Source organism: Lutra lutra, chromosome 8 (genome assembly GCF_902655055.1).
Source record: "Lutra lutra chromosome 8, mLutLut1.2, whole genome shotgun sequence".
Classification (NCBI taxonomy): domain Eukaryota; kingdom Metazoa; phylum Chordata; class Mammalia; order Carnivora; family Mustelidae; genus Lutra; species Lutra lutra.
The window spans coordinates 30,671,325-30,695,406 of NC_062285.1; the positions used below are offsets into that span (position 1 = coordinate 30,671,325).

A 24,082-nucleotide genomic window follows, 5' to 3' on the forward strand; every position below is an offset into this window, starting at 1 on the left:
AAAAAACACACAAGATATTTATATAAAAAATTGTAAACTCTATTGAAGAATATTAAACAATATCTAAACAAATGGAAAAATGTCATGTGTTTTAAGGTGGGAAGACAACATTTTACAGATGTTAATTTTTCCCAAATTAATGTATATACTCAATATTATTCCCATTAGTATCCCAGCAGGAGCTTTAGTAGAATTAGACCAACTGTTTAAAATTTATGTAGATAAATACAGGTCAACAAATAGCTAAGAATATTCTTTAAAAAAAAATAGATTCATATATATGGAAACCTAATACATGACAGTAGAAAAATTTAAAACCATTGGGAAATATCAATAATTAAATAAATTGTTCTGAGGAAATTAGTTCATCATATCTACAAAAATCAAAATATATCCCTATCTCATACCATATACCAAAATACATCCCCAAAGGTTTTAGGTTTTAAAGCATGAAAAGCAAAATACATATATATTAGAAAACAAAGTAGGAGGCTATTTTTGTGACATTGTTTTGAGGAATTGTTTCTTAAAAAACATGCAAATATTGGGACACCAATGTGGCTCAGTCAGTTAAGTGTCTGCCTTCAGCTCATGTCATGATCTCAGAGTCCTAGGATTGAACCTAGTGTTGAGCTCCATGTTCAGTCGGGAGTCTGCTTGGCCCTTTCTCTCTGCCCCTCCCCCTACTGTGCTCTCTCTCAAATACAATCTTAAAAAAAAAATGCAAAATCGTAAAGGGACATTGAAGGAATTTGTTGAATAAATATAAAAGATTTCTACTCAACAAATGTGATAGGAGATGGACTGAGTAAAGTTGTTTCCAATTTACATTATTACTAAAGGATTAGTATATAAGATATACATAAAACTCTTTAAGTCAAAAAAATACATAACCCAATAAAAGTAGAAAGTCAAATGGCTTATGAATAACTCAGTCTCACTATGAGGCAGTGAAATGCAAATAAAAGCAACAATAAGATCTACCCAATAAGCAATGTATAAGGTGGATAAGACCCATTGTCAACAGAATACAATGAGAATTAAGACAGAGATGAACCTTGACTCACTTGCCGGTAGGAACACAAACTGGTGTAGTGTTTTGGAGAGCAATATCAAAGAGTTTTACAAATCTGAAGGTGGACCCTCCACCAGCTCAGTGATTCTACTCCTAAGCATAGATCTCCATAAAGCCCTCAAAGAGATTCACAAAAAAAAGCCATATATGTGGATGGTCATAATGCTGTTTTGGATAACAGTTATCGAATAAAATGTCAATGGTTTTGAATAATAGAATGGATAAATATGTGAGACAAGCAAATGATGAAATACTATGTAATGGTTAAAATGAATGAAGTAGATCCTTGGTATCTCCATGTAAAATCTCAAAAGCATATGTTAAACAAAACAAAACAACAGCAAAAAAAGGAAAGGCACAGAATATGTAGCATAATACATCACATGGATAGATGCCTTTGAATGAATTGGGGATAAGAAAGAAGGCAAAAAGTACAATAAAAGATAGACTATGCAGGAACTAACGATGATAGATGATCACGAACTCATGATTAATTGTGTGTGTTTGGTCCTGAATTGGGCCCTAGCAGGCAGTTCAGGGTAGAAAGTAAAGTAAAGGAAACAAGGTAATGGGACAATATGAGCAAGCTATCAGGAAGGCCACTTTCAGATGACATGTATGCTGGAACATGGTGATGAGCCACCAGTGACCTTAGGAACTGGCAGATGGCTAAGATGCCAAGACAGGAACAGATAGGTACGTTGAGGCATAAAAAACAGAAGAGCAGGTCAGGGTGGGTAGTAGAATGGAAAATGGGGGGTTGAGAAATTGGTAAAGAGTGGTGGAATCAAGAGTGCCTGGGTGGCTCAGTGGATTAAGCCTCTGCCTTCTGCTCAGGTCATGATCTCAGGGTTCTGGCATCAAGCCCCGCATCGGGCTTCCTGCTCAGCAGGAAGCCTGCTTCCCCCTCTCTCTCTGCCTGCCTCTCCACCTACTTGCGATCAGAGTCTCTCTCTCTGTCAAATAAATAAATAAAACTTAAAAAAAAAGAGAGTGGTGGAATCATGAGGGTCTTTGAAGACCACTGGGAAGTGTTTGGAATTTGTTTTAAATTCAGTTAGTATTAATTGGAGAACTTTAAGCAGGGGATAACATGCTTTGATTTTCATCTTCAAAATCTCACTTAAGCTTTTAAGCAAAACATGCATTAAGGGGACAAGAATGGAATAGAAGTGGGCCACCTGGGTGGCTCAGTTGGTTAGGCATCTGCCTTCAGGTCAGGTCATGATCTCAGGGTCCTGGGATCGAGTCCCCTTTCGAGCTCTCTGCTCAGTGGGGAGCCTGTTTCTCCCTCTTCCTCTGCCCCTGCTTGTGCTCTCTCTCTCTATATATAAATCTGAAATAAATAAATAAAATCTTAAAAAAAAAAAGGATGCAGTAAAAAAGAAAATAGGTCATATTTGAGGAGGACAAAACATTTGGGTTTCATGTGACCACAGTGATACTTAGTTTAAACTAAGCTGGTGGAATAATATAAAACAAGAGATCTGAAGAAAAGAAAATATGACCGAAGAAAGTAAAAAAAAAAAAAAAAAAAATTATATCCAGAAAAATTGTCCTTCAAGTTTAAAAGCAAGAGAGATACATCTTCAAAAATAGAAGATTAAGGGAACATACCTATTATGACTTCTTGAAAAATCTATGAAGAGATGGAATCTAGCCAAGAAAGAGATATGCCAAACAGGGAATTAGGGAATAGAGAAACTATGGAAAAACCAAACCAAACCAAAACAAAACAAAACAAAAACCAAAATACTCTACCTAAAAATAAAATTTACCTGGGCAACTATGAGAATTATGGACGTAGGCCAGAATGTAAATTTTATAATAGTATCTCAAGACCGAGGAGAAAAAGGAGGGAAGAAAGGGATGAGTATGCTAATTTCTCCATTTTTAAAGTAAGAAATCAATAATAATAAATGTGACTTTGTCTTTTTATTCTTTCTCTAAAAAATATTTTTACTTTAATGTAACTTTATGTGGAACATTTAAGAACTAAGATCCTTTTTGGTGAAGAAATATTATCCGAAGTTCACAAATTCAGTTTTATTTCCACTCATTTTTCTTTATTAAACTTTAGTCAAGTTGGCTTCATTATTTGTATAATTACCCATGTTCTGTTTGCATATATGTAAAGATGCACACATGGGTATATGCAGATATATCTATCATCGGTCTATCTGTAAACACACGTGTTTAGAATGGCATTAATGAGGGTGGTTCTGGGTAGTAGATTGGGTATGTTTTTTTCACTTTGCTTATTCCTTACCTATAATTTCTCAAATTAACAATTTTTTTCACTTCTATAAAAAGCAATGTCATTATTCTAAAAATTAGAGTAAATGAAAAGAAGGAGGGAAAAAAGACTAGGAATAAAAATATCTAGTTTATACCATTTTCTCAGTAAAAATGACATTTACATGTCAATTTTTAGGACAGTGTCTTTCACTTAGAAGGTGCTTAACGGACGGTTACAATGGTTGCCAGGATTATTATTTCCTGGACTTCCAAGGAGAGAACCATCTCCCTCCTCCTCCACTTTTTTTTTTGCCATAGACTCCAAAGAATCCTTGGATAATGTTTTTGGTCACCTACTAATGGAGCTGTGTTGTTCAGGGAGGGTGGGGAAGGGACAGAAATGAGCAGATATGTTATTCCTTAAGTTTTTGGAAAGGAGAGGAAAACAAAACAAAACAAAACAAAACAACAAAAGGCAAGGTTAAGCCAGAGTACTTAATTTTTAAAAATCACAATGCTTGAAAATATGTGTTCTTTTTGAAAAAAATACACTTTCTTATTGTGATCTTTACAAGTGCTGCTTAAGCTTTCAAAACTCATTATCTAGGTTTTGTGTTTTTATAACTCCTGTATAAGTCTAGTCAGGTGGCCATGATAAAACGTCATTGGCTGGGTGGCTTAGACAACAGAAATTTACTTTCTTATAGGTCTGGAGACTGGAAGTCTGGAATCCAGGTGTGGGTGTGGTTGGTTTCTAGTGAGATCCCTCTTCTTGGCCTGTAGACAGCTGTCCTCTCCAGGTGTGCTCACATGACCCTTTCACATGGACTTTCCTCAAGTGGGTGCTCAAGGGGAGAGCAAGAGATCAGGTTTCTCTTTTCTTTACAAGGACCCTAGTCTTCTCTGATAAGGGCTCTACCCCTATGACCCTCTTTAACCTAGATTCCTTCTGGAAGGGACCTATACAGTCATAGTAGGGATTAGGGCCTCAACACAGGAATTTTGTGAGGGGACAAAATTTAGTCCATAGTAATCCCCCACTTTTTACAAGTTATGTTTGTTTCCTTTTTAAACTAACATTCCCAGACACTCGGTTAATTTTTAAAATCCTTCATTTTCTATTAAAAAAAAAAGTAAGATTCTTGAATGGGTACTAGTGACAGAAACCTTATTTTGTCCTTATAGTTTTTTTACTCAGTTGATCCTCTCTCTATCTATACCACCCTACAGCAAGAGACCTCTATTTTATTTGTTTTCTTTTTTGTGCATTTTTATGGAAATTCTAGTTAACATACAGCATAATATTAGCATCAGGTATACAATGTAGAGGTTCAACACTCCCCTGTGTGCATCACACCTCTTTTTTTTTTTTAAAGATTTTATTTATTTATTTGACAGACAGAGATCATAGCAGGCAGAGAGGCAGGTGGGGGGGGGAGCAGACTCCCCACTGAGCAGAGAGCCCGATGTGGGGCTTGATCCCAGGACCCTGAGATCATGACCCGAGCCAAAGGCAGAAGCTTAACCCACTGAGCCACCCAGGCACCCCCATCACACCTCTTTAATACCCATAAAAGACAGCTGAAATGGTGATTCCAACCACAGGGCTCCTGGCTGGTCAATGTCAGCCTTTAACCTGCTAACATACCTTTCTGATATCCCATCAAACTTATCCACTTTGGATTATACATATAGACAATGAGATCTTCTTTTCTTTTAAGAAGATCATTCTTTTAGGATCTTGCCATATTCAAAGTACTGCATATGTATCTTCTGTTTGATCGGTTCAATGAATTTGAGAAGCAGGCAGAGAAGATCTGGTTTTAACTTTACACAGGAGTAACTAAGACATTAAGTGATATAACAACATTAACAGTAAACAACAAATCAGGGACAGAGTCAGCAATAAGACCCATTATTTTACAAGCAGTGAGTGGCCTTTCCTTTCTTTTCTGTTTTTCCCGCGCAATATTTCAACAGTTAAAAAACTGTGAAGATGTTGAGGAGTATGTTGTAAGAGAATCAAGAGATGAGTAAGACATATTTTCTCTTCTCTCGGAGTATACGTGACTCTGCATGATATTTCCTGCAATCCAAACAAAACCCTGTTGCGTGAAGGCAGCCAGGCCTTTCTAGTTGCCCTTAAATCAACTTTCTCTGTGAGCAACCCATAATTTTAAATTATGGGTTAATGTTCATTTATTGTTAGGATTATGATTAAAGTGTAGTTAGTCTCTGATAAAACTGTATCTATACTGATTCACTAAATCAAACATTTTGAGGGTACATTTTACTTTTATTACCTCTTTAATAACTAACTTCCGGTTAATCAAACAAGTATTGCAATAAATCCATGTCACTCATTGATGTTAAAATTAGATTTACTTTTCTTTATAATATTTCAAGTTAGGACATGATTTTGATATTCATATCCACTCTAATGTTTTAAGGCTTATCGTACCACCCTGATTAATAAAATATTTTGAAAAACATTTGAAGTATAGCTCATAACAAATCCACATTCCACTTTTTCATGATTTATACAATGCTTTACCTTTCTCATCTCCCAATGATTGAGTCCTAGCTTTTCTTTTCTTCAAATTACTTTTCAAAATATTTACTGAAGCATTTCTTCAGGCTTTTTTTCCTTCAAGGAAACTCTTTAAAAAAATCTCTTATGTCCACTGATAAAGGTGTTTTCAGTCTGAGACCTTACCTTTTTTTGGGGGGGAGGGGACTGCTGAATCATTAATATTTCTTTTCATAACATCTAAATCACAGATGCTTTAGCTTCAGTACATCTTTAATGTTAGAAATCACATATAAATTAGGTTTAAATTTTCCAAGAACAGTTTCGAAGATTGTAGTACATTTGGACATTGAAGGATCTGAAAATATCAAATGGACTCTGTCAGAATGGATGGGTTGGGATCATTGGGTCATTACAGCCTATGTGTAGAAGCTCACACAACTTCAAATGGCCTTGCTTAGATGTGGGGAAATGTCTTACGCCATTCAAAATCAGTAAGATGACTGGTTCTCCTTGAATCGAGTAAAAATAATCAACAAGGATTGCAAGAAACCCCAAGGAGAGTTTGAAAAATCTTTAATACAGAGTTCTAAAAAGCAGGCTATCCTTCCAACAAACAACTCCCTCCATGACTAATAATGCTGGAATCAAGTTGGAAGCAATTTGGTCATTGCTTCACCAACACGTCTGTGCCACCGCATTGATACATAGAGAGTTCTGGATGGTTTGCGATGATTTTCCTAACTTGGGCAAAGCCCATCTGGCCATGCCCAGTCAGTCCTACCTATCTACAAATGTTCAGGCTTCCACATATGGACCGCACAGCACAGACAAAGTAATCAAAATCTGTTAGTCGTGGGATGATCCGTCTGGTATTTTCAGCCATCTTAATAATTAATTGGATAGCATCTGAATCAATAATGCAATGATTCAACTTGGTCAGTAATGTAACCAGGCTTTCCTGATAATTGGTCTAAGTATTTTGATTTCTAGGACTCTGTCACAGAAATAGTGAGATTTTGATGAGGTTCTCAAAAATATTTATATGTCACAGCTATATGGAAATAATCCATACAAACCTAACTGTGCCAGTGATAGGGTTAGGAGCCAATAAACCAACAATTAAGTGATTTGTTATTCATATGTCTTGCTAATGTATTGATCATGCCATTCCCAATTAGATTTTTATATCTATGTACATCTATCTACCTATTATCTATCATCTATCTATATCATCTATCTATCTAAAGAGGGAGAGAGGGAAAAGTATTAAAAAAGATCTTTAACATGGGATGAACATTTTGATAGAATTCAGGGAAAATTTTTTTGTTTTATAAGTAAGAGTAAGAGTTTTCATGAAAAGAAGCAATGTGTATTCATATATATATATATATATATATATATAAAACAATAATATTATTCAGCTGTAAATATATTTATATCTCAAAAATATTATACTCTGCAGTCCCACTCCTCCCCACCACCATTTTACAGTCCAACAGACCAAGACCTAGATAACTCAAATAATAAAATTTGCATCAAAGTATATGTACATACATGTAATTAGACAACTAGATAAATTTTTATTTTGAAATACTTGACAACAACTAAGATTTAAAAAGAAATATGGCATATAAAAGCCTCTAAAATATAAGGATCAGCAATAAAATTGTGAAATTATTATTATTTTATTATAAAATAGTTTTTGAATGCTTTTATATTCTATGAGATTTTTCATCTGACAAAAGGCTTAGCCACCTCTTCTCGCAATACCTGAAGATAAATATCTACCACTAGCCTTTAAACAATGCTTGTCATGTTTGTCATTTATGAAGCAGACTCATACATAAATTAAGTTTTCCTAAACTGTAGCTATGAATTAAAGTCCCATGAAATGTGCTATTGCTAACACATTGGTGGGATGTTGCTATCAGTTCAATTGTTTTAATGATAAATTTCCTTTAGAAAATGGAAGGATCTGTTGACAGACAAAAACAGGAACTAACAATGGACTATTTAGACTTGCAAATGATGGAACATTTAATTATTCCAAAATAGCATTCCCCAGTTAGGGTATGATCATTAAATCCATCATCCTTCAGTTTATATGCATGAAACATTTATCATGTCTTCCTCAAACAGGAGTCAGTCATCTAAATATAGATTTTTGGACCATCCATTTTAGTATTTCATCGAAAGGCAGGAATTTCATTTATTTTCTGTAACAGAGATAAAGTGTTTGTAAACGATGTGATAAGACCATAAAGAGAAAGTAAAGTGAAATCCAGTTTCATACAAAGATAAGTGCAAACTCTACTAAAGACACTACCACTATAGAAAGAAAAATGAGAGACAGTATGTCAACAACAATATTCCAGGTAAGAGTCAATGTTCTCTAGATTTTTTTTTTTTTTCAAATGCATGGACACTTTTAGTATTCTGAATTTGTTTGCAGGTTAATTTGCATTCAGATTCAAGACAGAGGCAGCAAGATCAAGACGAAGTAAAAGTAAATACACTTGAATTCTCCCTGTCAATTTTCAAAAATATTTATCTCCCATTTGAGAGAGAATGTCTAAGAAAACAATATTTTATGAAATTCAGAAGTTTTTTTTTTTTTTTTTTTTCTGCAGGCCCTTCTTTTTCAGGAGATATATATTGTAGCTAGATATGCATTATTTTAATTCTGATTGGAGACAGGTTATGTTTGGGAACTGGACAAACATTTCAGAGGAAGACAAGCAAAAATAAAATACAAGTAATTTTCCTGGAGAGTTCCGAGAGTTCCCTCTCTTCTCATGGAATGCTTGCCGTGTGAGAGGGGATGGGAACAATTGAAAAGCAAATTTCCCACAAAAGACCTTGAAAGGAAGGGTCTTTTTTGGTCCAACATGACTAACTTCCCTCCTTGGCTGGAGTTGTTCTCTCTGTCACCATTTTGCAGTTCAGCACGCCAAGGTCTGGAAGTTAAGTGAGTGGCCCCAGGCCACATGCTGATGTCAAAGTCAGGCCTTGTGTTCATGTTTCCTAATACTTATACAAATGTTATGTTAATTCACTCTCCTGCCAATGGGAAATGAGTGTGTGTGCTTGTGGTGACCTACACGCCACCAGGAGGGTATCTAGGACATTTCAACCACACTCTGAAATTGGGAGCTAAGTGTCTTATTGCCTGCCCTAACTAACTGAACCAACTTGAGAAAACATTCTGACTAGCTCTTGAAAAGAGTTTTGGAACTCATTGTAAAACACTGTTGAGAAAGACACTGAAAGTTGTCATCTTTCCTTTAATGTACTTGTGAATATGTCAGTCTACAGAGAGAGAGAAAATGAGAGAAAGAAACAAAACTCAAGAGACCCTCATTTTAAAGTATTCTCAAAAACTGCAATCAGTTGTTATAGCTAACCACGTGTACGTTTTCCCATCCTCCACCTGGCCTTGTAAACCCAGAAAGACTTGTTTTTTCTGATTCTCCTTCCCACCCAGTCCTCTTGTCTCTGACCCTGGTGGTCTCTACACGTATGAGGTCAGCTCTGGGTCAACAATGGTGCATGATGAGAAAGGAGAAAATATTTAAGACGCTAAGTGGCAGAACATGTACTGACTCTATTTACCTTTTTTCCTGTTGTATCTACAACATAGAAATAGGCAATCACGTGTCAATAGAGTGTTCTTTAGGACTTAACTAACTGACCTGTGACCTTGCTAATGGCAAACAAATGCTCTCCTTCCTGGTTAACCCCGTTCATCCTGGCAGACAAGGCCCTGTTCGTTATTTTTGAGAAAATAAACAGGTAAGTAGCTCCATTGTTGTCCTGGTAGAGGTAGAGAAAGAGAAGATGTATCTTCTTCCTTAAAAAGGAGTTTGAAATTAATATAGATAGGTGGCATGAACTTCTAAATACTGTGGTGATTTAGCTGACTGATCCCTAAAGAAGGCACATAAATAATTATCATTAGTGACATAAGCAAAGTCTAACCATTTTCTCATAAATGAACTGGCAAAGCAGAGGAGACAGTAGGAGATTTAAAACTAGAAAGTCAGGGAGAATGCTACAGGAGCCACAACTGACTTTATAATGCATCCTGTTTATGAAGCAGCGACAGAGGTAAATAAATATCAATTGTGTACAATATTGCCATGTCTACAAAAGCAGTCTCCCATCATTTTGATCGGTGTTTTGCATACATATGGACTGCAAGATCAAACTTGATATGTGTGATTTCTTACAATAATCAGTACATGAATCTTCCTTTGGTTGGCATGCCGCACTCTGTGAAAAGTGTTACTTTTAGACTCTGCCTTACATAAAATGTGTGTACTGTCTATGCCTAACTTCCAGCACCTGCCTCAGCTTTCTTTTCTCTGCCCAGTTAAAATATCTTCTAACAATGTCCTCATGTTTACCATTTTTTTCGCCCATAGAGTTTTGAAACGCGATACCTTGGAAATTTTCGTAGGAAAAATCCTGTGTGTGACGAAAGCAGCTTATGGCAAACCGACACATCTACCGAAACACTTGCATGAAAGAGGAAACAAGAAGGTACCACCAGACGTTTCACAGAACTAAGTGCTGAAATATACCTAACACGGACAAAATCTGGTCCCAGCAAAACATTATTTCTTCTGTGAGAAAAATCCTGTCACATCTAGCTCTCTAACTTCCTTGATGATGTATCTTCTTTCATTTTTTTCCACCAATTCCTCAATCTCCTCCCCTTCAATTGACTCAACTTTCAATTTTCTGTCATTTCTCTGTAAGATGTTTAGAATCTACTCTTTTGCTTCCCATAATTCCTACCCCAGTTCAATTTCCACACTATTTTCCCTGCGCTCACATCCCTCTTTCATCCCATTTAGTGGCAAAAGGTCACAGTCAAGGCACGATGGTGGCTTCTACCTGGATGTATTCTGTTTTTTCTTCTTTCAGTTTTCTCTACCTCCTTGGCTGCTTGCTCATGGTCGTTCAGCTCTATGTCTCCCAAAGAGGAAAAATGGGCACCCTCCGTGGACCAATGCTGCACAGTCAGAATAAGAAATGAGAAATTGACAACAGTTTTGGTGAAGAAGTTCCAGAAATTGAGGGACAAACTGTCGTGATGGTGGTTAACCCTTTCAGTGTCAACACACAGTAAGGTTAAAATGAAAATCAAAGCAGCAGCTAATGTAGGTGTTTGGAAGCAGAAACTAGATGCAGTGAGTCATGCCAAGTGCAGGTTGAAGGACACCAAGGATACACAGCTCGAGAGGGGCCAGTCCAGAGAACGGGGTGGCCAAACCGGCAAATGTTGCAAAACCATAGAGGCACTGTCCAATACTGAAGGACTAAACTGGGGGACTGCGTTCTGTTCAGGTTTCCAGAAAGAAGAGTGTGTAGAGAGCCAGTGTCTTATGAAGTCTCTCCTGATTATCACTTTGAGGGTTCCTCTTTGGCTTCAAGGAGATGGGGCACAGAAAAAAATTACACTTCTGACAAATCTGTGTGCTTCCCTTCCTCCTAGAAAGTAAGAACAGTTGTTTTTCCAAACTATTATTTATTAATAATTTATTACTTATTAATTATTATTTTTAATCTCTTCTAAAATCAAGGAAATTACTTCCAGATAAAAATATACGTATATATATATGTATATGTATATCAAAAATATATGTACATATATATATATATACACTTACATATACATTCTTAAAATCTAATGTGTACATATGTGAATATAGATTTGAAGAATTTGGAGGATTAATAAAGGAAAATGTGATGATTCAAAAGCAAGGACCAATTGTCCAGAAAGAACAAGCTATATGGTCATTAAGCAATTGCTCCAGAGAATGTTCAGACATGGCCATTAACAGAAATCCAGGGCACAGGCATTGTCCATATCAGATAATTTTGAAAACTGAAGGGTTTAGAAAAGGTAAGGAAAAATAACTGGTATATGATAAAAATCTCATAGAATCAGAAAGAAGTACAACCAAGGGGAAAAAACTACCCTTTAAAAACTGGTATATGGTGGGATGCCTGGGTGGCTCAGTTGGTTAAGCAGCTGCCTTCAGCTCAGGTCATGATCCCAGCGTCCTGGGATCGAGTCCCACATCGGGCTCCTTGCTCTTCAGGGAGCCTGCTTCTCCCTCTGCCTCTGCCTGCCATTCTGTCTGCCTGTGCTCTCTCTCTCTCTCTCTCTCTCTCTCTGACAAATAAATAAATAAAATCTTTAAAAAAATAAAAAAATAAAAAATAAAAACTGGTATATGGAAAATGCACAAGAATTCACATGTTTTTTTTTCTTCTTTTTCACCTTTTCTTTAAAAACCGTTAGTCTGAGTATTAAAGGAATATTTTTAGACGATAGTATGTGGAAGACATCTATTTTCAGATGATAACTCATGGTGGTAAATTACCTTTGTGGATGTGTCTTCCAAGCAGTTGGGGTATACATTTAGCGACCAATATCAATAATAACTTTGTTTCATTCAGTACATAGTCTTCAAAACACAGACCTGTGTTTATAGATGAAGATTAAATCAAGGAGGGACTTGGGTAATTGTTAGGCCATAATGACCTCTCTTTTTCCTGAAAATGAAATAAATCTAACAGGCATTCCTTTTAACTAAGCCCTTGAGAGAAAGGTTACATTAGTGTTTGCAGTGATTGTTAAACTGGAGCAAGAATTAGCTATTTGTTTCTGGGTTATTTTACTTTAATATTTTAATGATGCTATAAATTTTGGAGCTAATTAACATAAGAATATGTTCCAACAAGTTTCCTTAAATATATTAGGATATTTTATGAAAAGTTTCAGAAAATCTTTAGATTCATGTTTTAAAACATATCCAATTTACATCAGAGTAACTCATGTTTGTCAACTTTATCACCTTCTACGCAGAATTACTTCTGGCCAAGATAGCGTAAAAGGAACTGAATTTACTCTCTTACCTGAAACAACCAAAGACAAAAATGAAAATAAAAATAGAGAAAATGGGGCATCTGGGTGGCTCAGTGGGTTAAGGCTCTGCCTTTGGCTCTGGTCATGATCTCAGGGTCGTGGGATCGAGCCCCACATCTGGCTTTCTGCTCAACAGGGAGCCTGCTTCCCTTTCTCTCTCTGCCTGCCTCTCTGCCTACTTGTGATCTCTGTCTGTCAAATAAATAAATAATATCTTAAGAAAAATAGAGAAAATGTATGAAATTAAAGTTTTCAAGACATTGGACATCAGACAACAAAGGAGAGTGATCCCTGAGGGATGTCAGATAAATGAGGAAAGCCCTGGGATTGCCCCAGCTACTGCCCCAGATTACTTACAAACCACTGTGTGGGGAAGGGGGAACTCAGGCAGGGTCTGATAGTCTCTGCAGCTAAAAGTCCAGGGAGATCAAGGCAGAATTCACAGGACACCATACTGTTAGGAGAGAGCAGGAGACTGAGAGAAAGAGACAGAGAGAAAATTCCAGAGACATGCAGAGGATCTCCCTCTGGTATCTGAGTTTTGACCGGATTATGCATATAAGGATATTGTCTATAGTGGGGGAAGGGGAGGGGACAAGACCTAAAATGATTAGAAGATTTGCAATGGAATTATAAAAAAACATGCAGTTCATCCAAAGCATAGTATAAAAAGAGGGAAAAGGGAATGAAGAACAGATGGGACAAAAAAAAGGGGGGTGGGACAAAGAATAGATGAGACAAATAGAAAAAAAATAGCAAGATAATAGATCATTTATCCATATTGATATTTACATCAAAGGTAAATAGTTTAAATATCCTACTTAGAGGCAGAGGCCATTAGGTTACTAAAAGAGTAAGACTCAACTAAATGTTGCTTATAAGGAACACATTTTAAATATGAAAATAAAAAGGTCTTGTATAGCAAAGGGAACAATGGGCAAAACCAAAAGACAACCCACATAATGGGAGAAGATATTTGCAAATGTCTTATCAGATAAGGAGCTAGTATCCAAAATCCATAAAGAACTTATTAAACTCAACACCCAAAGAACAAATAATCCAATCAAGAAATGGGCAGAAGACATGATCAGATATTTCTCCAAAGAAGGCATACAAATGGCCAACAGATACATGAGAAAATGCTCAACAATACTTGGCATCAGGGAAATATAAATCAAACCTATAATGAGATACCACGTCACACCAGTCAGAATGGCTAAAATTAACAAGTCAGGAAACGACAGATGCTGGCGAGGATGTGGAGAAAGTGGAACCCTCCTACACTGTTGGTGGGAATGCAAGATGATACTTTGGAAAACAGTACGGAGGTTTCTTAAAAAGTTGAAAATAGGGCGCCTGGGTGGCTCAGTGGGTTAAGCCGCTGCCTTCGGCTCAGGTCATGGTCTCAGGGTCCTGGGATCGAGGCCCGCATCGGGCTCTCTGCTCAGCAGGGAGCCTGCTTCCCTCTCTCTCTCTCTGCCTGCCTCTCCGTCTACTTGTGATCTCTCTCTGTCAAATAAATAAATAAAATCTTTAAAAAAAAAAAGTTGAAAATAGAGCTACCCTAAGACCCAGCAATTGTACTACTCGGTATTTATCCAAAGGACACAAACATCGTGATCTGAAGGGGTACCTGCACCCCAATGTTTATAGCAGCGATGTCCACAATAGCCAAACTATGGAAAGACCCTAGATGTCCATCAACAGAAGAATAGATAAAGAAGATGTGTCATATATATGACTACTACTCAGCCATCAGAAAAGTGTTATTTTGACATTTGCAACTATGTGGATGAAACTAGAGGGTATTATGCTAAGTGAAATAAGTTAATCAGAGAAAGACAATTATAAGATCTCACTTATATGTGGAACTTAAGAAACAAAATGAGGATCATAGCGGGAGGGAAGGAAAAAATAAAACAAGACAAACCATAAGAGACTCTTTTTTTTTTAATTTATTTATTTGACAGAGATCACTAGTAGGCAGAGAGGCAGGCAGAGAGAGAGGAAGGGAAGCAGGCTCCCCACTGAGCAGAGAGCCCGATGAGGGCCTCGATCCCAGGACCCTGGGATCATGACCTGAGCCGAAGGCAGAGGCTTTAACCCACTGAGCCACCCAGGCACCCCCATAAGAGACTCTTAATCATAGGAAGCAAACTAACGGTTGCTGGAGGGAAGGGGGTAGGGGGTAGGGGGATGGGGAAACTGGCTGATGGGCATTAAGGAGGGCACATGATGTAAAGAGCACTGGGTGTTATATAAGACTGATGAATCACTGAACTCCACCTCTGAAACTAATAATAAACTCTATGGTAATTAATTGAGTTTAAATTTTAAAAAAGAAGAAAGTAAATAAATATAAAGGCACAGATAGTTTAAAAGCAAAAAAACCCACAAAAGTATATTGTATAAAAATGAATTTTCAAAGAGTTAGAGTAGCTATACTAATATTAGACAAAGTATATTTCCAGGCAAAGGACATTAACAGGGATAGAAAAAGATCCTTTTGTAATAATAAAGGGGTAATTTAATCCAGAAGACATAATAATCCTAAATATTTATGCATATAATAGAAGAGCTTCAATATTCATGAAGCAAAAACTGACAGAGATACAGGAGAAATAGATAAGCCTACATTTATAATCAAAGATTTTTATAATCTCTTAATAATTGATAGAACAAGAAGACAGAAAATTAGTTAGGATGTAGACGATTTGAAAAACACTACTATCTCTTGATCTAACTGACATCTATAGAATGTTTCGGCCAACAACTTAAACAATCTCTGCAAGTGCACATGGTGTATTTACTATGATAAACTATATTCTCTCATAAAAGGGGCTCAAAATATTTAGAAGGATCCAAGTAAGATAAAGTATGCTCTCTAATGTTTTTAAAAATATAAACCAATAATAAAAGGATGATTGGAAAGTAGTCAGATCATTGGAAACTAAATATATCTATTAAATAAATTGAAAGTGTTGCTTAAACCTTTTTACAAAGAAAGTTCCAGGCTCAGAGGGTTTTATTAATGAATTCTACCAATATTAAAGTAAGAAATAATACTAATTCTACACAAAGTATTTCAGAAAAGGAGAGAATAATTTCCAACTTATGAGGCCAGCATTGCCCTGACACCAAAAGCAAAGAAAGAGATTCCAAAAAAAACCTGTATAATTACCCCTAAAGAAGATACATGTGAAATTCTCAACAGAATTTTAGCAAATCAGATCCAACCATATAGAGAAGTAATTTTAAATAAAACTACATAAAAAGATGTGTTTATATGTAATATATAGAATACATAAAAATATAATGACCAAGAGGGGTTTATCTCAGGAATGCTGACTTAACATTAAAAAAAAAAATCAGTGTGATTCATCATATTAATAAAGTGAGAAAAAAAAAGAAACAAGAACAATTGATCATCTCAATGGACACAAAAGAAGCACATAACAAAAATCCAGCATCCAGTCTTGATTAAAACAAACAAACAAACACAAAAACCCCACTAACTCTCAGTAAACTAAGACTAGAAAGAAACTCCCTCAACCCAATAAAAGGCATTTATGAGAAACCTATGTTTAATATCTTTCTTCTATAAATATGTAAAAAATTAATGAGAGATCAGTGTGAACAATTGTGCATAAGAAAGGGTCTTTGAAGAAGTAGGGCTGAAGAAATGTGCCTGACTTGGTTTTGTCCCTACTAAATTTTTCAGCGTCTAGCATTGTGATTTTTGAGCTGGTTTATCTTGTGTAATTGGCACTGGAAGCTTCCAGTCTGCATCTAGAGCCTACCGTCCACACCACCCTCTCCTTGGCTGGCTTGCCGAGGCTCGCTCTCTTCAGGCTGACTGTGCCGGGATATGGCCTCTGAGGCAACAGAGACAAAGCTTTTTGGGATTCCTTTTATCAATTATTTTCTAAATTATCAGCCAGAATGCAGTTTAATTTTTATGGTTTTGCACGATTTGGGATACACTCATGTTGAACCCATAAATCCTTAGAATCTGAATCATTGTAGGAATTGGTTTGACTGTTTTCAGATATAATCTAACGAGAATCCTGAATGTGGGCTCCTCAGTCATCACTCCTGTTTCTGAGCTAATTTAAATTTTGTGACAATAATAGTTATAATTCTGGACTTAACATAGGCCCCTTCATCTTCACAGTGCTTGGCAAACACCGACTAATTAGGCTTCTGGTCCTCAAGAAAAATATTACTGCCTCTTTTCAAAAATGAGAAGTAATGGGGGAAAATGAAGTTTAAAGCTTATTAATCTGAAGCAAGAGTCTGGGGGAATTAAGCCTAAAACCCGTTCCAGTCGTGTGGGTTGGGGTGACATCCCTTCCCCAGAGGACTTCACAGAAATCATGAACCTAAGTGTTTTTTGCAAGGAATGTATGTTATAAATGCTGTTGCTTTAAAGTGATAGGATTTCTTTTCATGCACTGAATATGCCCTTACCTAAAGAACTATCCTCCAGATCTTGAGTCACACTTGTGTGGTGTTAACCTTGTATTTTAAGGTGGCTTCTCCTAGTGCTTATGCCAAAACAAGAATATATATGCACAGTCACTATAATGTCAGTGGGAAGAAGTGCATTAAATTATGGTGCCTGCTTGCCTCCCTTGTGCAAGCCTTTCCTTCCCTTTGGACTCAGACCATTGCACAATAAGAAATGGAAGTTACCTAAATGTCTGATCCAACTCTGCCAAAGGTCCCTTTATTTGTTAAGCCTAAATTTAATATTCCCTTGCCTTCAAATTAACTCACTCTAACAACCTGGAATGTTTTTTACTTTTGCTGCCTCCTTTATGAATAAACCTGACATTCACAAGTGAAAAGCTAGTTGCTAAATTTGTGTAAAATCCCATTAAAAATGCTGTTTGACTCTCAGCAAAGAGTATTTTCTAACCAGTGCAATCATGATCTTATAACTAGAAAGGAAATCTGGTTACTTCTCCTATTAATTAGCTTTTCCAAACATGGCAATAATTGTTCCCTTTATTGAGAATAAAGCATGTGGAACAGAGGTATCCACTGATTCATGCAAACAGCAGCACACATTTGTCTGAATCTGGCTTTGAATGAACTTGGTGACTTCCTTCCCCGCTAGCAGTAAATTTCAGTGCTTGCAACAAATGACCATGAATGACATCACTGCAGTAAAGAAAGCCCATTTTGTGCTGTGAAGCTAGACCCAGGTCTTATTTAAAATAGGCTACCTTCATTAGGAGCATTTATCTCACTATTTCAAAGTGCTCAGTAAATATTAGAGAACTTTTTCAATGGCTTTGGAAGGAATAAGAGCAGTGGTTAAGAACAAAGTTGTTAGATGGGAAATCTAACTCAGCAAATTTACTGAAGTCAAAATAATTAGCAGCCAATCAGATGTGTGCCTGGTGCTTATTCATTTACATATTCAGCACATATTTATCAAGTACTTATTATATTATTATATTATGTAGTACAGACATAATCCCTGCCTCCTAGAGTTTACACGTTAGTGAGAATATGAGAATAGCCAAGTAATTATAAACAATGCAAAAGCCCCATTAGAATAAAGAATAGGACACCGAGAGAAGGAAGTTGGGGATCAGTGAGATGTAGAGACAGGGGGGGACAGTGTACACGAAAGCCTGGGAGCAAACAAGAATGTAGAATGATTGGGGAGGTATAAGATTTTTCACTTTAAGAAAATAGAGTGGGAAGAAAGGGACAAGTCTGTAGATATGTTGGAACCAGGTTTTTATGATTTTGTAAACCCTTCTAAGGAATTTGGACTTTTTTTACTGAGAGTACTAGCAGAAACATTGAAGGATTTAAACAATAGCCTATCATAATTGGTTTAATATTTTTAAAAACATCAGTTGGAGAGCAGAGTAGAGAAATGATGGATGAGACCAGAGGCAGAGGCCATTTAGGAGGCTGATGTAGTAATCTGGAAATGTAATGGTCATGGCCTAGACTAGGAAAGGAGCCTTGGGGTTGGGGGGAAAAAAAAAGATGGATTTATAGAAAATACAGAGTTAGGACTTCAGGATTATTTGAAAAGGGCAAGCAAGGGAAACAAAGGAGTCAAGCTGGTTCCCAGATTCTAGCTGCCTTGACGTGGGCACCATTTGTTGATAGGAGGAGCGCAAGGAAGAGTTGATGGGAGTGTGGGATGAGGATCCCTATTTGAGAGGACCAGTAGCAGCTGGTGATACTGGTTTGAACTCTAGGAGAGAGATCTAAACTGCTGATATAAATTTGAAAATCATTAGTACAAAGATGATAGATAAACCAAGGGAATTGCCGGGGGAATTATGTAGAGGGAGGAAAGAGAGCCTTGGATAAAAACCCCAAAGAACACTGTCATCCAGGGGCACCTGGATGGCTCAGTGTGTTAAGCAGCTGCCTTTGACGCAGGTCATGGTCCCAGGGTCCTGGGATTGAGCCCCATGTCTGGGACCCTGCTCAGCGGAGAGCCTGCTTTTCCCTCTCCCTCTGCCTGCCTCTCTGCCTACTTGTGTTCTGTCTCTATCTCTGTGTCAAATCAATCAATCAATCAATCAATCAATCAATCAATCTTAAAAAAAAGAAACGAAAAAAAAAAAGAACCCTGTCATCCAAAGGACAAAGAGGTAGTGAAGGAAGACCAAGAAGTGGTCAGAGAAGTACAAAGGAAACCAAGACAGAAAAATATCACCGAAGCTAAGGCAACTGTGTTTCCAGAAGAAGGAAGAGAACGTGGGTAAATAAGGATCTGAAATGATTTGAGAACAGAGTTGTTCCTGTCTTTGGTGAGGACATTCCATTTCAGTGGAATGGTTATAACAGAAATCATTTTTCTGTGAGATGAAGGTGAGACAATACGGACAATATGTTTACAGCACATTTGAGGAATTGGAAAGAGAAGAAGAATAGGGTAGTGTCTGAAAGTTGAGAAGGAATGGGTAGATAGTAATTTTACAATGTGAAAGGCTTATGTGTATTTAATTGCTTTGAGAAAGGAGCCAGAAGAAAGTGAGAAGAAAGGTGCAGGATGAGAGCATGAAGTTAATTTTAAAGGCCTCTACCCATCTAAGCTCAAACATAAAAATGCACCCACCACGGCTCATGTTAAGTACATTTTTTTTCCCATTGAAGTATAATTAACATACAGTGTTTTATTAGTTTCAGATGTACAACATAGTGATTCACAAATTCTATACATTTCTCAGTGTTCATCAAGATAAATATACTTTCAGTCCATTTTCCCTATTTAACCCAATCCCCACCTGCCTCCCCTCTGTCAACCATCAGTTTGTTCTCTGTATTTATGGTGCGTTCTATTCTCTCTCTTTTTCTTTGTTCATTTGTTTTGTTTTTTACATTCTGCTTATGAGTGGACTCAAACACTATTTGTCTTCCTCTGAGTGACCTACTTCACTTAGCATTATACTTTCTAGATCCTTTCATGTTGCAAATGGCAAGATTTTGTTCTTGTTTACGGTTGAGTAATATTCCATTTCATACATACCTGGTTTCTTTTTTAAATTATTTAATTATTGGTTTTTTAGAGAGAAAGCATGTGAGTGGGCATGGGGCATGGACAGAGAGAGAGAAGGAATCTCAAGCAGGCTCCGTGCTCAATGCAGAATCAGATGCAGGGCTAAATCCCACAATCCTGAGGACACTTAATCAACTGAGTCCCTTAGGCACCCCACCACTTCTTTATCTATGGATGGATATGTGGGTGCTTTGATATCTTGGCTATTGTAAATAATGCTGCAATAAATATAGGAGTGAATGTATCTTTTCAAATCAGTACTTTTGTTTTATTTGGATAAATACCTAGTGACACAATTACTGGATTATATGGGTATTTCTATTTTTAATATTTTGTGGGAACTCTATACTGTTTTTCACAGTGACTAAACCAATTTGCAGTCCCACCAATGGTTCCTTTCTCTCTACATCCTTACCAACACTAGTTATTTTTTGTGTTTGTGACTTTAGCTCTCTGATAGGTGAAAAGTGATACCTCATTGTACTTTGATTTTGCATTTTCCTGATGATTAGTGATGTTGAGCATCTCTTCATGTGTCTGGTGGCCATCCATGTATCTTCTTAGGAAAAATGTCTATCTGGTCCTCTGCCCATTTTTAATTGGATTATTTGTGGTATTTTTGTGTTGAGTTGTAGAAGATTTTTTATATATTTGGATATTAACCACTTCTTTGATATATCAGTTACAAATATCTTCTCCCATTCAGTAGGTTGCCTTGTTATTTAAAAAAGAAAATCATTCAAATTACAGTTGGCTTACAGTGTTATATTAGTATCAGGTGTACAATATAGTGACTGAACACTTCCATATATCACTTGGTGCTCATCACAACATATGCCTTCCTTAAAGCCCATCACTATTTAATCCATCCTTCCCCCCCAAATCCCCCTCTAGTAACCATCAGTGTATTCTCTATAGTTAATAATCTATTTCTTGTTTGACTCTCTCTCTCTTTTTTACCCCATGAATATGTGTTTTGTTTAACATATGAAAGAAATCACATGTTTCTTATTTCACTTATTTCACTTACCATAATACTCTTTTTTCCATTCCAAAAAGCTATGCCTTTTGATTGGAACATTTAGTCCCTTTATATTCAAAGTGATTATTGATAAGCATATATGTATTTCCATTTTACTACTCAATTTGTGTTTGTTTCTGGAAATTTTCTAATTCTTTCTTATCTTTCATGTTTTGCAGATTTTTTTTAATTTTATTTTTTATAAACATATAATATATTTTTATCCCCAGGGGTACAGGTCTGTGAATCGCCAGGTTTACACACTTCACAGCACTCACCATAGCACATACCCTACCCAATGTCCATAACCCCACCCCCCTCTCCCAACCCCCCTCCCCCATCAACCCTCAGTTTGTTTTGTGAGATTAAGAGTCACTTATGGTTTGTCTCCCTCCCAATCCCATCTTGTTTCATTTACTCTTCTCTTTCCCCCTTAACCTCCCATGTTGCATCTCCTCTCCCTCATATCAGGGAGATCATATGATAGCTGTCTTTCTCCGATTGACTTATTTCGCTAAGCGTGATACCCTCTAGTTCTATCCACATCGTCACAAATGGCAAGATTTCATTTCTTTTGATGGTTGCATAGTATTCCATTGTGTATATATACCACATCTTCTTTATCCATTCATCTGTTGATGGACATCTAAGTTCTTTCCATAGTTTGGCTAATGTAGACATTGCTGCTATAAACATTCGGGTGCATGTGCCCCTTCGGATCACTACGTTTGTATCTTTAGGGTAAATACCCAGCAGTGCAATTGCAGGGTCATAGGGTAGTTCTATTTTCAACATTTTGAGGAACCTCCATGCTGTTTTCCAGAGTGGTTGCACCAGCTTGCATTCCCACCAACAGTGTAGGAGGGTTCCCCTTTCTCCGCATCCTCGCCAGCATCTGTCATTTCCTGACTTGTTAATTTTAGCCATTCTGACTGGTGTGAGGTGATATCTCATTGTGGTTTTGATTTGTATTTCCCTGATGCCGAGTGATATGGAGCACTTTTTCATGTGTCTGTTGGCCATCTGGATGTCTTCTTTGCAGAAATGTCTGTTCATGTCTTTTGCCCATTTCTTGATTGGATTATTTGTTCTTCGGGTGTTGAGTTTGCTAAGTTCTTTATAGATTTTGGACACTAGTCCTTTATCTATTATATCGTTTGCAAATATCTTCTCCCATTCTGTCAGTTGTCTTTTGGTTTTGTGAACTGTTTCCTTTGCTGTGCAAAAGCTTTTGATCTTGATAAAATCCCAATAGTTCATTTTTGCCCTTGCTTCCCTTGCCTTTTTTTTTTTTTCAGGTTTTAAAACTTTTTATTGCATATTAAAAAAATTGTGCATTCCAATAATTAAAATCATTTGAACAAAAAAATGGCACTCTGATTAAACTGCGTTTTACAGCCTGCAGGACACCTTGGACCAGCTTGATTTTTTACTCTACATTTCCCTGTTGTCCCACCCAGCTTCTTCCTTCACCAACATGCAAGTTCTTTTCCTTCCCTGCCAGCCAGACAGGCAGATGGGAGAGGCAGGTGCCTTCGTTGTCAGTAGTTCTCCATTCTTTGATGTGAAAAGGGGCAGCACAGTCATTTAAACTTGATCCAACCTCTTTGCATCTTACAAAGTTAAACAGCTAAAAGAAGTAAAATAAGAAGGCAATGCTTGTGGAATGTACAGTGCATATCAGCAGTGCCCACCTCATTACGATTCGCCAGCTTGCTTCTCCTTTTCAATCGTTTCTTTTGAAGGCAGTGGATTTTTCTCTTGTGTTTCTGTCTTCTTCAATTTCGACTTATCGAATTTCTCAATCTCAGCCATATCAGGTTTGTCAGACATGGTTGCAGAGGAAGCGGAATGAGGTTCCTAGGAAGATGTTGTTGCGGCTGAGGTTGAAGAGGATGCTGCCTGTGTTCTCCTCAAGGACTTTGATGGATTCCTTTCTCACTTTGAGGTCCTTCATCCATTTTGAGTCTATTTTCGTGTGTGGTGTAAGGAAATGGTCCAATTTCATTTTTCTGCATGTGGCTGTCCAATTTTTCCAACACCATTTATTAAAAAGGCTGTCTTTTTTCCATTGGACATTCTTTCCTGCTTTGTCGAAGATGAGTTGACCATAGAGTTGAGGGTCTATTTCTGGGCTCTCTATTCTGTTCCATTGATCTATGTGTCTGTTTTTGTGCCAGTACCATGCTGTCTTGATGATGACAGCTTTGTAATAGAGCTTAAAGTCCGGAATTGTGATGCCACCAACTTTGGCTTTCTTTTTCAATATTGCTTTGGCTATTCGAGGTCTTTTCTGGTTACATATAAATTTTAGGATGATTTGTTCCATTTCTTTGAAAAAAATGGATGGTTCTTTGATAGGAATTGCATTAAATGTGTAGATGGCTTTAGGTAGCATAGACATTTTCACAATATTTATTCTTCCAATCCAGGAGCATGGAACATTTTTCCATTTCCTTGTGTCTTCCTCAATTTTTTTCATGAGTACTTTATAGTTTTCTGTGTATAGATTCTTAGTCTCTTTGGTTAGGTTGATTCCTAGGTATCTTATAGTTTTGGATGCAATTGTAAATGGGATTGACTCCTTAATTTCTCTTTCTTCTGTCTTGTTGTTGGTGTAGAGAAATGCAACTGATTTCTGTGCATTGATTTCATATCCTGACACTTTACTGAATTCCTGTACAAGTTCTAGCAGTTTTGGAGTGGAGTCTTTTGGGTTTTCCACATATAGTATC

The 24,082-nt window shown here is 36.9% G+C and overlaps 1 protein-coding gene across 1 annotated transcript; it reads right to left on the reverse strand.

Annotated features, from left to right (window-relative positions):
* Window positions 1-18,179: 18,179 nt before the first annotated feature.
* Window positions 18,180-23,201, reverse strand: LOC125106706 (thymosin beta-4-like). Its single transcript, XM_047741165.1, has 3 exons — window positions 23,042-23,201; window positions 21,766-21,769; window positions 18,180-18,191 (listed from the first exon to the last, which is right to left on the reverse strand). Exon 1 carries the CDS (start codon window positions 23,178-23,180, stop codon window positions 23,046-23,048), a length of 135 nt encoding a protein of 44 aa, XP_047597121.1. The 5' UTR covers window positions 23,181-23,201; the 3' UTR covers window positions 18,180-18,191; window positions 21,766-21,769; window positions 23,042-23,045.
* Window positions 23,202-24,082: the final 881 nt, after the last annotated feature.